General features: G+C 52.2%; 5 protein-coding genes across 5 annotated transcripts; 2 read left to right on the top strand and 3 right to left on the bottom strand.

Moving 5' to 3' along the window:
* Nucleotides 1-178: 178 nt before the first annotated feature.
* On the bottom strand, nucleotides 179-2,032 carry zrfD (putative plasma membrane zinc ion transporter; the record flags this gene model as incomplete). The annotated part of the gene is made up of 4 exons (XM_056951654.1): nucleotides 179-437; nucleotides 491-590; nucleotides 645-1,724; nucleotides 1,780-2,032. 4 exons carry the CDS (start codon nucleotides 2,030-2,032, stop codon nucleotides 179-181), a joined length of 1,692 nt encoding a protein of 563 aa, XP_056817569.1.
* Nucleotides 2,033-2,681: 649 nt separating this feature from the next.
* Nucleotides 2,682-4,252, bottom strand: N7506_002357 (serine/threonine-protein phosphatase 2A activator; the record flags this gene model as incomplete). Its single annotated transcript, XM_056951653.1, has 3 exons — nucleotides 2,682-3,164; nucleotides 3,213-3,564; nucleotides 3,624-4,252. 3 exons carry the CDS (start codon nucleotides 4,250-4,252, stop codon nucleotides 2,682-2,684), a joined length of 1,464 nt encoding a protein of 487 aa, XP_056817568.1.
* Nucleotides 4,253-4,379: 127 nt separating this feature from the next.
* On the top strand, nucleotides 4,380-6,238 carry N7506_002356 (uncharacterized protein; the record flags this gene model as incomplete). The annotated part of the gene is made up of 3 exons (XM_056951652.1): nucleotides 4,380-5,564; nucleotides 5,603-6,071; nucleotides 6,123-6,238. 3 exons carry the CDS (start codon nucleotides 4,380-4,382, stop codon nucleotides 6,236-6,238), a joined length of 1,770 nt encoding a protein of 589 aa, XP_056817567.1.
* Nucleotides 6,239-7,435: 1,197 nt separating this feature from the next.
* On the top strand, nucleotides 7,436-11,519 carry N7506_002355 (M protein repeat protein; the record flags this gene model as incomplete). Its single annotated transcript, XM_056951651.1, has 3 exons — nucleotides 7,436-11,107; nucleotides 11,223-11,293; nucleotides 11,360-11,519. 3 exons carry the CDS (start codon nucleotides 7,436-7,438, stop codon nucleotides 11,517-11,519), a joined length of 3,903 nt encoding a protein of 1,300 aa, XP_056817566.1.
* Nucleotides 11,520-11,918: 399 nt separating this feature from the next.
* Nucleotides 11,919-13,148, bottom strand: N7506_002354 (Saf4/Yju2 family protein; the record flags this gene model as incomplete). Its single annotated transcript, XM_056951650.1, has 3 exons — nucleotides 11,919-13,014; nucleotides 13,068-13,077; nucleotides 13,136-13,148. The coding sequence occupies 3 exons, from the start codon at nucleotides 13,146-13,148 to the stop codon at nucleotides 11,919-11,921; spliced, it is 1,119 nt and encodes a 372-aa protein (XP_056817565.1).
* Between the last annotated feature and the right edge of the window lie 60 nt (nucleotides 13,149-13,208).

Here is a 13,208-nt window from a genome sequence, read left to right as displayed (position 1 = left end):
TCTATACCACCTGCATCTATACCATTCACACAATTCACACCAGGGATCACCAAACCTGCAGCATTGAGCCTCCCCGAACTGATTTTCGCTTTGGGAGGGAACCCACGTGCGATTCGCTCATTGCATGGGCCACGATCTTGTTCACCCAAAGCCCATGTATGGCCAAGCTCCATAATGTTCAAGCCCAAGCTCCAACAATACTCATGCAGAAGGCTCCCATGAATACTAGGATGCAAGCATACACCCTCCTCTTACCACGAAGAATACGCCAGCTTTCATCACTGAGGAAGTCCTCCGACATGAGTTCAACGAGGGATGCAAAAATCAACAGTCCTGCGGAAATTGCATTCATGATACCAACGACTAACAGACCAACCTCGGAATCTGGACTGTAAAGGGTGTGGGTTGCGAGACCGATGGCCTGTCCAATCGGGGTCCTAGAGGCTGGTTAGAATGTCTGAGCTCGGCTAAGGAAGATGTGTCAACATACGTGCAGCCATAGGCGAGTGACATGATCCAAGGCTGGATCTGTTTGTCCGACCAGGGCAAAGCGGAGATACGAGATCCTAACGCAAGGCCCTCGAAGGTTTCTTTGGACGAGGTTATTAGAATGCATTATGGGTGATGGGTGATGGGGGACTCACGATGGAATACGATGGCAATCAACAAGATCACAAACTCGTTACCAACCGAGACGCTGAGTGACATGCCGATGAACACACTATGGAACAGAATTCCCATTTCGAGAAGGTATACTTGCATGGTCTCTTTCTTTTGTTTCTGTTCCGGGGTCAGATCGAATGTGTCGTCGTGACGTTCTACATCAGACTGAATGGTGCCGTTTTCTTTCTCATGATGAGTTTGAACATCGGGAGCAGAGGAGACTCGAACAATTTCATCAGTACCATCTCCCATACGATGAATGGTTCTACTGATACTAGCCGATCTCCCAATCAGTGGGCCCATGTCCCGAAGATGGGGTCGGCCCTCCATGCCAGCAGCACGGGGGCTGCGCTCTATGCAGGTTTCAGGACATCCGAGTTCTTCACATGTCGGGGCTGTGGCACCTGCAGTAGCCGAAGATGAAGATGAAGAAGTCGGTCTCCGACTTGTGGGTTGCTTTCCTCCACGACAAATGCTTTGCGCGGGACTGAAGACCATTTCGATGATCGTGACTAGAAAGATACCAGCCAATGCAATGGCACCTGGCATGGCGGGGTAGTCTTTTGTCCAAAAGTTGGAAAGACATGGGTCTCCAAGCGAGGTGAAAGCAGTCGGAAGAAGATGCACAAATGCGGTCGCAATCAGCACGCCAGTTCCAAAGTGACTGACAAAGAATAAGAAAGATGGCGGGATGCGCATGCGAGGAAACCGAGTTGCAAGAATAGGGAATGCACACGCAATTGAAGAAGTACCCAAGATGATGAACAAGGCTGCGACGTGAAGAGGGAGATCGTACGCATCACCGCGAACACCTCCTTGAGCACAGCTTGATCGCTTTGCAGCCACAGGGTACTGTTCAAGCGGTAACTCCAGCACAACTGCCTCTTTGGAGGCAAAGCGCTCTTTCAATGAGTTGAATGAGATGAGACCCGAAACGAAGAGTACGGAAAGAAGCCACAAGGCCCAGTCCTTAACACTCTGGTATGACGGGAGTACATCGTCGGTTGAGCCTAGTCTTGCGTGAACAAGCCCAGATTTGGCGTTGTGGGAAGCGAGACGTCCTATAATTTCGGTGAGCCATGGTAACGTATGTGATATTCACCCAAGTGTTGATACCTGACAAAGTCAGGGACGCCTCGCGTCCCAAGGTGAGGTCATCACCGGCATCCTTTTCTTCTATCGGAGGCGTGCCCATCCAATTGGAACTTCCTTGTAATACACTTGTACCATTGCCGTCGACCTCAATCTCACGGGCATTTGCAATACCATTGAGATCTTGACGAGTGGTCAATTCAGGAGGGAAGAACCGTGGGCTCTGGTTCCACCCAGCATGCTTCATAGTATCGTCTGTTCGAGAGGGACAATTCATGATGCCAAGGCTTTAGACTAATGTTTAGAATCTGACAATCTGAACAAATGACCGGGGTAAAGAAAAGAGCGATGGGAACCCAAATCATGAGGCGATATCGATCCTCAGGGCTTGGCATATGGTGGACTCCGGCCCGATATCTTGGCAGCGGACCCTCATCTTCCGCCGTGATTCGCCCAGCTGTCTTCCTCGGTCCGATATTCGTCGAATCTTGATGCCTGCTGCTTTGTGGATCATCAAATTATCGATCCTACTTGTTCCGACGCTTGAGTTTGACCAGGATGGGGGGATTTTGTTTCCTCACCGGACTATAAGAAAGACCCGACAACCCTCCAGGGCTGTTTGTGGAAGAATATCTGATCACCCACTAATAGACCAAGTAGCTCGAGTGATCAACATAGAATCAGGGTGGAACCTTGGAAGACTGCACTTAGGAAATTTGATACTGAACTGTCTTACTACCTTATATCTCACCGCAAGGACTTGTTACCACATTGTACCTATCATCACAGTTGCAGCTTTGGCATTAACCTGATTCAAGAAATGTTGAAAGCTAGTAGGGGCCGTGAATTATCATAAGCCCAAGATGAACATTCTTATGAGCTATGAGCAAGTGACCCGTGATATTTTGATTTATTTCATGGCTGTGTCATTTCGCCCAGGGCGCCTTGGTATGGACTTCATCGTTACTTCGCGTAGAGGGCTGAGTAGGCTGAGCAGATGCCCAGGGTGCTCTCGTAGGAGCCATAGCACCCGGAGACATCCTCGAAGTATCCGGGATGATCGGTAGTGCTCTTGTAGAGGTATCAGTCGATGAGAACGGAGCACCCTCTCTCCGGGTTCCAGCCCACGGAGCTGCTGTTGCGCCCGTGGGAGGAGGCTGTGCAGCTGACCCAGATTTAGCCCAGGGAGCCTGGGTACCAGCCCCAGGCATAGGGCGCGCAGCGGCAACGGAAGGCATGCCCTGATCTGGTGCAACGGGACGCGCCTGCGGACCAGAAGTAGTATGCACTGTGGAAGGGGGTGGGATGGCATTTGGATCACGATCCCAACTGAACAAAGAGCCGAACGGGAAGTGCTGTACCACGGGGAATTTTGAAAGAACCTCGGCGTTGTACATTTTGACCATTCCCTGCGGTCTGTTAGCTCAGCCACTATCATCAAGATTCAAAATACATACTTTATTGATCTTGCCCCAGCCGGCTCGTATACCGGAGATATCGAAGAGCATGGGGCTGTGCTCCCAGAACGGGCCTCTTTTCACGTCGTAAATGAACCCGATAGCAGCGAAGTATAAGTTAGTTTGACGTTCTCTTTCCACAATATTTGCTTTGGCGACGCCGCCTGGGTCTGGTGCATTGAGTAGTGAGCCTTCTTCGGGTGTAAGGTCGCTTTCGCTGATCGCAGGTGAAAATTGGGCAGACCCAAAGATATAGGGAGCAAAGGAGTGATCATCAAGTCCCCAGACACCGTGAGAGCCAGCAGGTTCTAGGTTGTAAGTCTTTATCAGTTTTCGAATGAGGTCCAAGTAGCTAAAAAAAGACGTCAGCAATGGAGATACAGATGTTATGGAGAGATATAGTTGACGCACGGGTGAACCACTCCGATAACAATGGCTCTTTCCTCCACGCCTGGCTCAGCTTGGGGGAAGCCGTTCAACTTCCATATTCCACCAAGGAATGCGAGAAAGCTCAGTTCATGGCCTGTGCCATAGTCTAAGCGCTGCCCGCTTCCCCAGCTGCCCATCAAGTATGCTTTTAACTCAGTCTCGGCTGTCGGACCGCCTTCTTCGGACGATCCTTGTTGCAAGAGCTCCGCCGGAAGACATTCTTTCAATAGGTCGGAGGCTCGACTGTCAACAACCTCACACCACCTCCGAAAGCTTATATTTCCAAATCTGCGGGGACCAGTATCCGGGGGAACTTCTTGTATGATATCTTCGAGTTTGAGGAGGAGTCGCTGCAGCTGGCGGACGGGAGCGGAATACTGGATCGCATCACTGTTGATAGTCCAAGCTTGAGTAGTATTGTCGGGCAGTTTCAATGGGAACATGGATCGATTCAATTGTAAGATCCAGGTCATGATGTCAGTGTAAGCTTTGGAGGTCAAAAAGGTCGAAACATCTTGCGACTCATGGATTTTCTTAGTAGGCTGAGCAAAGGGGTGCACCGTAGGTGAGTCCAGTTTGGACAGCACACGAATAGATAGACCATTCGCCATGATCGCTTTAGTCGAAAGAGTTGACGGAAAGAGAACGTGGAGGGGAAGGCGGGATCTTTGTTGGTGCGGCCCCACTCCAGCTCTCCGTACCGCGTCAAGCTTTCTTCCACCTCCCCGCGCCTTCAAAATGCCACCAAGGAGAATCAGAAAGCTGGGTGGATCCACAGATGAAAGTGTCAACTGGTTGAACAATCCTACTCAAGGAGCAAGGAGCCTACCCGATCCAAAAAAGCGCCGTGTCACGAATGAGACTGCCGAGTACGACCTCCCCGTCTCCCCAGAACAGCTTCAAAGACAAGCCCAGAACGAGAGAAATCTGAGAAGTCGTCGCAGAACCGCGCGACGCGAGCCATCCCAGGACATATCTACCAGCGAGGATCAAGAGGAGGAGGAAGACCCTAGCGATGCCGAATCAGAGTCAGACATCGAACTGCCCGATGCAAATGACGCGCCTACCCCAACTGTGGTTATCCGCAACGTCAGGCAGGAAGAGGTGAACCCAGATGATGGTCAGCAAGTTTTGGAAAACGAGAATGAAGCAGATCCATTACCGGGGCCAATTGAATTGTTTACAACGGAGGACGAAGACACTGCCATCGATGATGCTGTGAACGGTGACGGAAACCAAGTCGATGATCTAGCTAGCGCCACCGAGGTTCAAATCAATACTGGGTCTCCAGGTCTTGGGTATGACGCTGGATCTGATGCTAGACCCAACACAGGATCATTGGAAAAAGACGAAGATATGACAATCAATGATCTCGCAACTGGCACCGAAACTCATTACAGAAACGAGTCCCCAGGCGCCGATGCACTCGACCCTGAATTTGAAGCTGATTCGGACAACGAGTCATCCGCTGAACCCCAAACCTCCGCCGATTCTACGTCAAAACCTCGCTCTGCTGGCGAAATACAGATTCCAGAGAGCTCGGTGCAAACACGACTCGAGCACCCACAACCAATCCACAAGCCGAGCAACACTTCTCAGTCTTCACAGATCCATTCAGCACAACCCTCAAGGATAGCAGAATCGCTAGGCCCAACAACACAGCCGTCCTCAAATGGAGGACATACGCGCCCTTCCCATGAGATCTTCACATGGCTGGCCAGCACCATCGAGGAATCTGGCTTCAAGCGTACTTGGGACGTCCTCCACGAGACAAGAAGAACCTCAAAACAAAAAGCCGATCCGCCCATGAGAGAACGATTTGCGCATATCAGACGGATGAACACGCGGATGCAAGGCCTCTATGAGGAATTGACCCAGAGTAACACCCCGACTACTGCGATGAGAGATCTTCGGGGGAGCAGTGTACGCTTATCGCCAACAACATATTCAACGAACTCCAGTGGATCATTTTCCAAGAGGCCCGAGACGAGCCATCAAAGGGTGGCGCCTTGGTGAATCAAGTGGAGGCTCACGTCATACCCTGGTTGATCGAACTGGTGTACTTCGGCTTCCAGGCCTGGAAGACCTGGAACGAAAAAGGCAAAGTAAATTGGCTGAGGCGGCATTTCCGCATAAGTCTCGACCTGCTTTGGGGAAGTAGCTACAAGATCGCGAGTTATTCTGATGTGACCTACGGGGAACGCAACGTTCCCACCCCGCTCAGGGGTTTGATGTCAGCCGTGAAGGCCATCAAAGATGCACTCAACAATGGCCGATTGCGTGAGCTCGGTGGAATACGTTCCAAACCACCATACCGGCACTTTGAGCTCACAGAGGTGACGGATAACATCTCCCTTGAGCCATGGAGTCGAGACGAGAAAGATGCTCTCCGAAAAGCATTCGAGAGTGCGGTTGTCAATGGCTTCAAGGGTGAGAACCCTCTCTGCACCACATATATGAACATCACTAATAAGAATACAGGTGATTATGTTTACATTGATATCAAATGTGGCCTTCCGTATGGGGATACTCTCTCCGATCGCCTCTTCCGACAAGTCAAAGAGCAAGCTGTGAAACTGGGACTGGTTGAGGAGTAATGGTTCCCAGATGATTGTATGATGTATTAGATACCCCGTAGCGTTGTTTCAAATCCAAGCCCATATGCGAACTAACATGAGTATACAATCCATACGTTGAAGATATTTAGGTTGTAGCATGCACAGGAGGCGAGCCAAGGAATCTTATAACTCTACCTAGGTAGATTATACGTGATATAGTGGCTACGTAGTTTGACTCGGGATTTCCAAAGTTGAATCAGTTATAGGTCAAGGAGTACGAGGAGTACGTTCGGAGTGGTTCGCACGTACGGAGTATATAGTTCCAAGGTTATGCAAAAGTCCATCCGACGCGGAAAACACGGTAGAGTGGACCCGAACCTCGGAACGGTTGCCATTGTTTTGTTTGCTTTGGACACGCGTTGGCCTGACTTGCATACTTTCAACGTTGCATCTCTGCCGATGAATATTTCTGGATGCTTTTCTAGAGACTCACCTCGGTCGAGGTATAGTTCCTCGAACCAATTAGCCGCGAAGGTTCACGGAAAATTATATCAACACTACATCGCCAAGTTTATATGCCCCAGCTCCATGTCCTATCATCCATACTCCGTACAATTTAGATAGATACAAGTGCAGATACAATTGAGTTAAAGCTCGGAAGCCAGTTAAAGGACATGAACTCGTGCAAGGGGATACCCCGGATGGCCCAGGGGAAGGTCGATCCCCCTCCTGAAGAGACACCGCTTTCTCTTTTTCCCGCTTTCCCCTTTTCCTACCTTTGTTCTGTTTATTTGCTTTTTGGTCAATTGCGGTCCGTTGGACTTCTTTAGCATCTGAATTCGAATAAGCCGTTGCCCCTGAAGTTGTCCAAGTCCGTTTGGCGCGTGAGTACTCTCTTTTTCCCTGCTTGGCTCTTTGTTTGGGGAGCTCCGGTCCGTCGCAAGCTACCATCGCAATGGAACGCCCATGCGCGACTGACTCCACTGGCAAGATTCTCGGGTTGGCCTTGGGATCTGTGATCAGATCATCTCTCGAGGCTGATTCCAGTTGCGAAGCGTGAGCTAAGCTCTGAGCCGAGACAGTCAACAAGCTACGGGGCCGCAGATTGCATTGAAAGAAACAAAAGCTGACTGGAATTCTCACAAACAGTTCAATTGTACAACATATCGAGTCGCCGAAACTCCATTCTATTCCGGCAAAATCGTATAATACAATAATCTCAAACAATCCTCCGAAATGTCGTCTATCGACGAACCGGTCGTCGCGCCTGCTCCTGCCGAAGTCCCCGTGGAGGTAGATGAGAATGAACCCCCGGCTACTCCAGTAGAGCCTGTGGTCTCTGGGGGCGAGGAGGCAGTCAAATCTAGCCCCGAGGTAGTAAAGTCTAGCCCCGAGGCAGTCAAAGAAGCACCCAAGGCCTCTCCGACCAAGGCCAGCTCTGGCGCAACCGCCACAGCCAAGCGTCCTGTGTCGGGAACTGCTGCCACTAAGCGGCCCACCTCGTCGTCCGCATCGAAGCCCACCACGGGAACTTCTCGCCCAAGCACTAGCAGCAGCAGCACCTTGAACAAGCCGCCCACTCGCCCCACGACTACTACCGCGACCCGCAAGCCGCTGAGTACCTCTACCACTTCGTCCCACCGGTCTCGGATGTCTGTCAGCAGCTCTGCCGACGAAAAGCCTCGCTCCGTGGCCAGCTCTGGGGATGAAAAGCGCGGTATCTCTGGCACGGCAAAGCGTATGTCCATGGCTGGTACCGCTTCCACTCGCGCTCCTTTAAGACCTTCCCCTTCTGTCGACCGCCGATCAAGTGTGGCTAGCACCACCGCGGAACGAAAGCCTCCTGTTACAGCCTCACGCACTGCGACCTCGACAAGCAAGCCCGTGGGCCGATTGACCTCCGCGACTGCTGCTCCTTCTCGAACCGCTACTTCTACATCGGCTACACGACCGACTACCACTCGGCCTACTTCAACCACAAGCACAGTTCGCTCCTCTACTGCCGCGGACCCCAAGAAGCGACTGAGTACGGTTTCTGGCACCACTGCCCGTGGAGGTGAGTCCGAGAAGCTGCAGGCCCTTCAGACAAAGTTGTCTGAGAGCGAGGAGACTGTGGCCAGCTTGAAGACTGAGCTCGAGGGTGTCAACGAGAAGCTCACCCAGCTGTCCCTTTCAGCCGAGGAGCCCTCAGGCAACACTGGTGCCACTGAAGCTAGCAACGCGGAACACGTCGCAGAGATCGAAAGATTGACTTCAGCTCACGCCGAGGAGCTTCAGGCTCTGACTGTACGACTGGAAGAGGCTGAGACCCAGCGCAAAGAGCTGGAAGAGAGTTCCCAGAAGGACCTTGAGGAGGCTAGACGATCTGCTTCAGCCCAGGGCGATGATAAAACAGTTGCTCTGCTCGACGAGCTTAAGGCAACCCACCAAACTCAGCTGGAGGCAATCGAAAAGGAGTTGGCGGAACACAAATCTTCCGCTGCCCACTTTGAGGAGCAAATCACCGCGCTCAAGAATGAACTTGAGGCCCAGAAGGCCGCTCTCGCGGAAGAGAAGGCCCGTGAACTCGAACATTTCGAACGCGAACTTAAGGGTCGGGATCAGGTTATGGAGAACCTGAACCAGGAGATCGTGAAACTGAACACCATCAAGGACCAGGAGGTTCGCGCTGCCGGGGAGAGTGCTAAGCAGAGTGTCGCCAGCCTTCAGGAGCATGTAGCATCCCTCGAGACGAAACTTGTTGAAGCCGAGTCTGCTACCAAGGAGAACCCTGAGCAGACATCTTCGCTCGCCGAGAAGGACCAAGAGATCACCGACCTCAAGCAGGCTATTGAGGCAGCCCACAAGGAGATCAAGGAAGCTAACGAGGCTGCAGCCTCTCAATTAAACTTTGAGGTCGAGCAGCTTGGATCTGCTCATGATGCCGCAATTGCTCAGCTCAAGGCTGAACACGATGCCGCAATCAGCTCTCTCTCTACAAAGCACGCCGAAGAACTTGACGGCGCCTCCAAGGTGGCTGAATCGAGCGGTACCGAGCACACCGAGCAACTTCAAGCCCTCCGCGATGCCCTTGAGGCCTCAAAAATTACTGCCCATCAGTCCCAACAAGACGCCATCGCCGAGCTGAAGACTGCGCACGAGGCGGAGCTGAAGTCCTTGCAAGATAAGCTCGACGCCTCGGAGAACACTGCCCAGCAGGGACAAGAGCATGTCGTTGCGGAGCTGAAGATTGCCCACGAGGCCGAGTTGAAATCGCTACAAGATAAGCTTGATGTCTCAGAAGCCGCTCTGGCCGAGAGCCGCCGCGCGTTGGAGGAGGGCAATGCTTCTGCCCAAGATCTCGCCGTGCAGGAAATTGACGCTCTTCGCAGCAAGTGCGAGTCGCTGGAGGCGCAATTGACCTCAGGCACTGGCAAGATTAACGCGCTCCTTGAAGAAATGCAAAGCAAACAGGCTGAGGCTGAAGCCATTCACCGCACTCTCCGTGATGTCGAAGACCATTCTAAGCAAGAGAGTGCCCAAAAGGACAACAAGATGAGGGCTCTTGAGGAGAAGGCCGCAGAAGCTACATTCCTTCTTGATCAGCACACCGCGCAGGCCGCCGGTGTATCCGAGGCGCACGCAAAGGAGCTTGAAGAGTTGAAGGCCCAACATGCTACCCAGCTTGCATCCGAGCTCCAGCAGGCTAAGGAAGCCTCAGGCTCACATGATACTGCTTTGAGTGACCTCCAGGCTCAGTACGATGAGCTGCTTGCCTCTAGCAAGGGGTTGGAATCCGAGCACGCCACTCGAGCCCAATCGATGGAGGCCGAGTTGAAGGCCGCGCTCGAAAGCCATGCGAGTGAGATCGCCACCCACACCGAGGGTCACACTGAGCTGCAGAAGCAGTTTGAGGAGACCCAGACCAAGTTGCAAGCTGAGCTTGCTACTTTGCAGAGCTCCAACAAGGCGGATGCTGAACTTCACGCCAAGCAAATCGCTGAACTGCAGACTGGCTTCGAGGAAACCAAGGCCAAGCTTCAGGCTGAACTTGAAGCTACTCAAAGCTCTAAGGCTGCTGACTCCGATGCCGAACACAGCAAAGCGATCGAGGAGCTTCTCACCATGTACGAGTCCAAGCTTTCTGGCCTCCGGGAGGAACTCGAGGCATCTTCCAAGTCTAAGATTGAAGAGCTCCAGAAGGCCCACGATGCGGCCCTGGCCAGTGCCAACGAGCAACTGTCTCTCGCCCATGCCGCTGCCCAAGATACTTCTGCTCTGGAGAAATTGCAGGCCACCGTCGCGGATCTCGAGAGTAAGCTCGCTGATTCCGAAAAGGCCCACATCGCGGTCCAGGAATCTGCTACATCTGCTTCAAGAGATATCGAGGAGCGGTATGCAACTGAGCTTGCCACTATTCAGACTGAGCATGCTGCTCTGACTGAGAAATATCAAGCCACCGTCACACAGCTTGGCGAGCTACAGAAGTCTGCTGTTGATTCTGACAGCCAAAAATCGCACCTTGAGTCTATCATGAAGCAGCTCTCTGAGTCTCGCGATCAGCTTTTGAAGACAAAGGCGGATAACGCTTCCCTCGCCGACTCTCTGGTTGATTGCAAGAGCCAGAACAAGACACTCGCAGAGAAGCAAGAGGCCGGCGAACGGGATCTCAACGATCAAATTGACAAGAACATGGGTCTCCTTGAGCAGCTTGGTCAATTTGACTCTGACATCTCCACCAGCCGACGACGAGTTCGTGAGCTTGAGACGGAGCTTGCAGTGCTGAAGGCAGACAGTGCAGACAAGAGCAGCACTTCAGGACTAGGAGCCAGCAGGTGGGCTACAGCCGATGAGGGTAGCGAGAACGCTGAAGATGGGGGTCCAGCCACAACGGAAGGTGAGGACCTAGGCCCATCCATTGAGGGAACGGTGGGAGATCCCCGATTGAAGAAGTCTTCCTACTCATCAGATCTTCCCGCATTCCACCCGTTTATATGAGATTGAAGACTACATACATGTTTACGGAGACTAATTCATATCATAGATGGCAAGCATACAGGAACAGCTTAAGCACGTCCGAACGGCCCACGATGATTGGCACAGCGAGCATGGCAGGTCAGACCCACCTACCCCATTCGTGTCGAGAACAAAGAGAACAAAAATATTAACCAACCCATTCAGACTCCTTGGCCAGCTTGCCAACATTTCACAGCAAGCGTCTCCCGCCCGTAGCCTCTCCACAACCCCCCTTTCGGCTATTTCCGAGGTGCCACCATCAGCCAGAGAGCCAGAACCAGCCCGGACCCGCGCAGCAACAGTCTCATTCTTCGGTAAAGGCTAAGTAGTGTGTGGATTTGTGACGTCTGAGCTCTAAGTCGTGATGCAGCATGACTTTCCTTTGTTCAGTCGGTTTGATCTTGTGATTCTACTGTATGTAATAGCTTGCAGGATGCCCTATCTTATAGGCCTGGGTTATCCCGCTATTCTTGTTTCAATATTTTTACTTCATATATACTCACTTGAGATGACACTGGATTTCAAATATCAAGTAGTAACGTAAAACTAAGTGGGTATCTCATTAAAGACAGAAGTTCAAATAACGCCTTGCCCTGTCTGAACCTCATAAGAGCATGTCCAAACCCCTCAACCGCACCAGAAAAGTAGCATTCTAACGCCACCATGAAACTCGGTGGACACCTGTCCAACCTCGAGCCTTGCAAAAACCCCGGAGACTTGGTCTTCAATCCGAATCGGAAGGATAGTCGACGAGTTGTGTCTTGTGAGCGACTGCCGGTGCCTCGGAAGCTTTATCGGGCTTCGCTGTTGCGGCGGTTTTCACTGCAACCGATTTGGCAGGAGGCTTCCCACGGGAGAGTGGCGTCGAAGCTTTGGTAGTTTTAGGCCTCTTGACGCTCCAGTAGTCCGGGTCATCCGAATCACCATCGGGGCCTTTGAAGGGATTCCTATCAGCACGGGCTTTGGCAAGGACATCTTTCTTCCACGCAGCCTTCTGGGCAGCTGCGGCATCCGCCTTGCGGAGTGGGCGCTTGTTGCCAGTTACTGGTTTGCGCGGGGCATCGGTGGATGGAAACATGGGTTCGAGGCGACGAGCCCGCTCTGCCTTGGCGATTGGGTCTCCGCCGAACTCAATCTTGCTAGCTAGCTGGCGGTCTTCCTCGGTGAGATCCGGAAGCTCAAGATCAGTGCTCAGACTGGCCCGTTCTTTAAGAGCTTCTTTGGCAGCATCTTTCTTCTCGAGGCTCTTGCGCTCCTGTCGGAAGTGTCGGCGTAGATTCTGATTCTTGGTGTACGGATCTTCCCAGTCTTTGTCGCGAGCTTCCTTGAGTTCGAGGATACGGCTGGCTTCAGTCTTAGCGCGAATCTTGTCTTCCATCTTGTCTTCCAGCTTCGAGAAAGGGTCTTTCCCTACTGCATCCTGGGTTGCAGCATAGGGCTTGATGGTGATTTCGCCGGGCTGGAGGGGTTTGTCTTCTCCAAGATCTCGCTTGCGTCCGCCTTCAGTCACGATGTAAGCGGTGTTTTGGGGATCGGTCTTGATCTCGATTGTGCCGCCGCAGACAGTGTGCTTCATGCGGAAGGTGTAGATGGGGGTGGAGTAGTAATTCCCGACTTTGGTTTTCTCTGCGTTAAAGCGCACGCCTTGCCCAATTATGACCGGATGGGGTTTGCAGTGGTCGCACCATACTGCGAAAGGCATCTCAAATCGTACGACCAGTGCGCCCGTGGTGTGGAGCTTTCTTGCGCGCGCGCCGAGAGGGTGCTTTCCTGCCAATTTGTTTCCCGATGTGACGCCTTCTTCGTCCGGGGGGACATATCTACAGAGAAGATCAGTTCGAGTGCCGTTAGATTGAAGTTGAAAAGTGCTGACCGTCCCATATCTAGCAGGTAACATGTTAGCAAAAATTGTTTTGCGCATTGTCTCGTGGACACACTCACTGAAGCCCTGCATCTTGGATGATTCGTGGATAACTATCCAGCAGCGATGATTAGAGAGCACGCCCAGTTAGCG

Source organism: Penicillium brevicompactum (genome assembly GCF_028827555.1).
Source record: "Penicillium brevicompactum strain IBT 35665 chromosome Unknown utg000001l_segment0_segment0, whole genome shotgun sequence".
In the NCBI taxonomy this organism is placed as follows: Eukaryota; Fungi; Ascomycota; class Eurotiomycetes; order Eurotiales; family Aspergillaceae; genus Penicillium; species Penicillium brevicompactum.
This window is presented reverse-complemented; position numbering and strand designations above follow the sequence as displayed.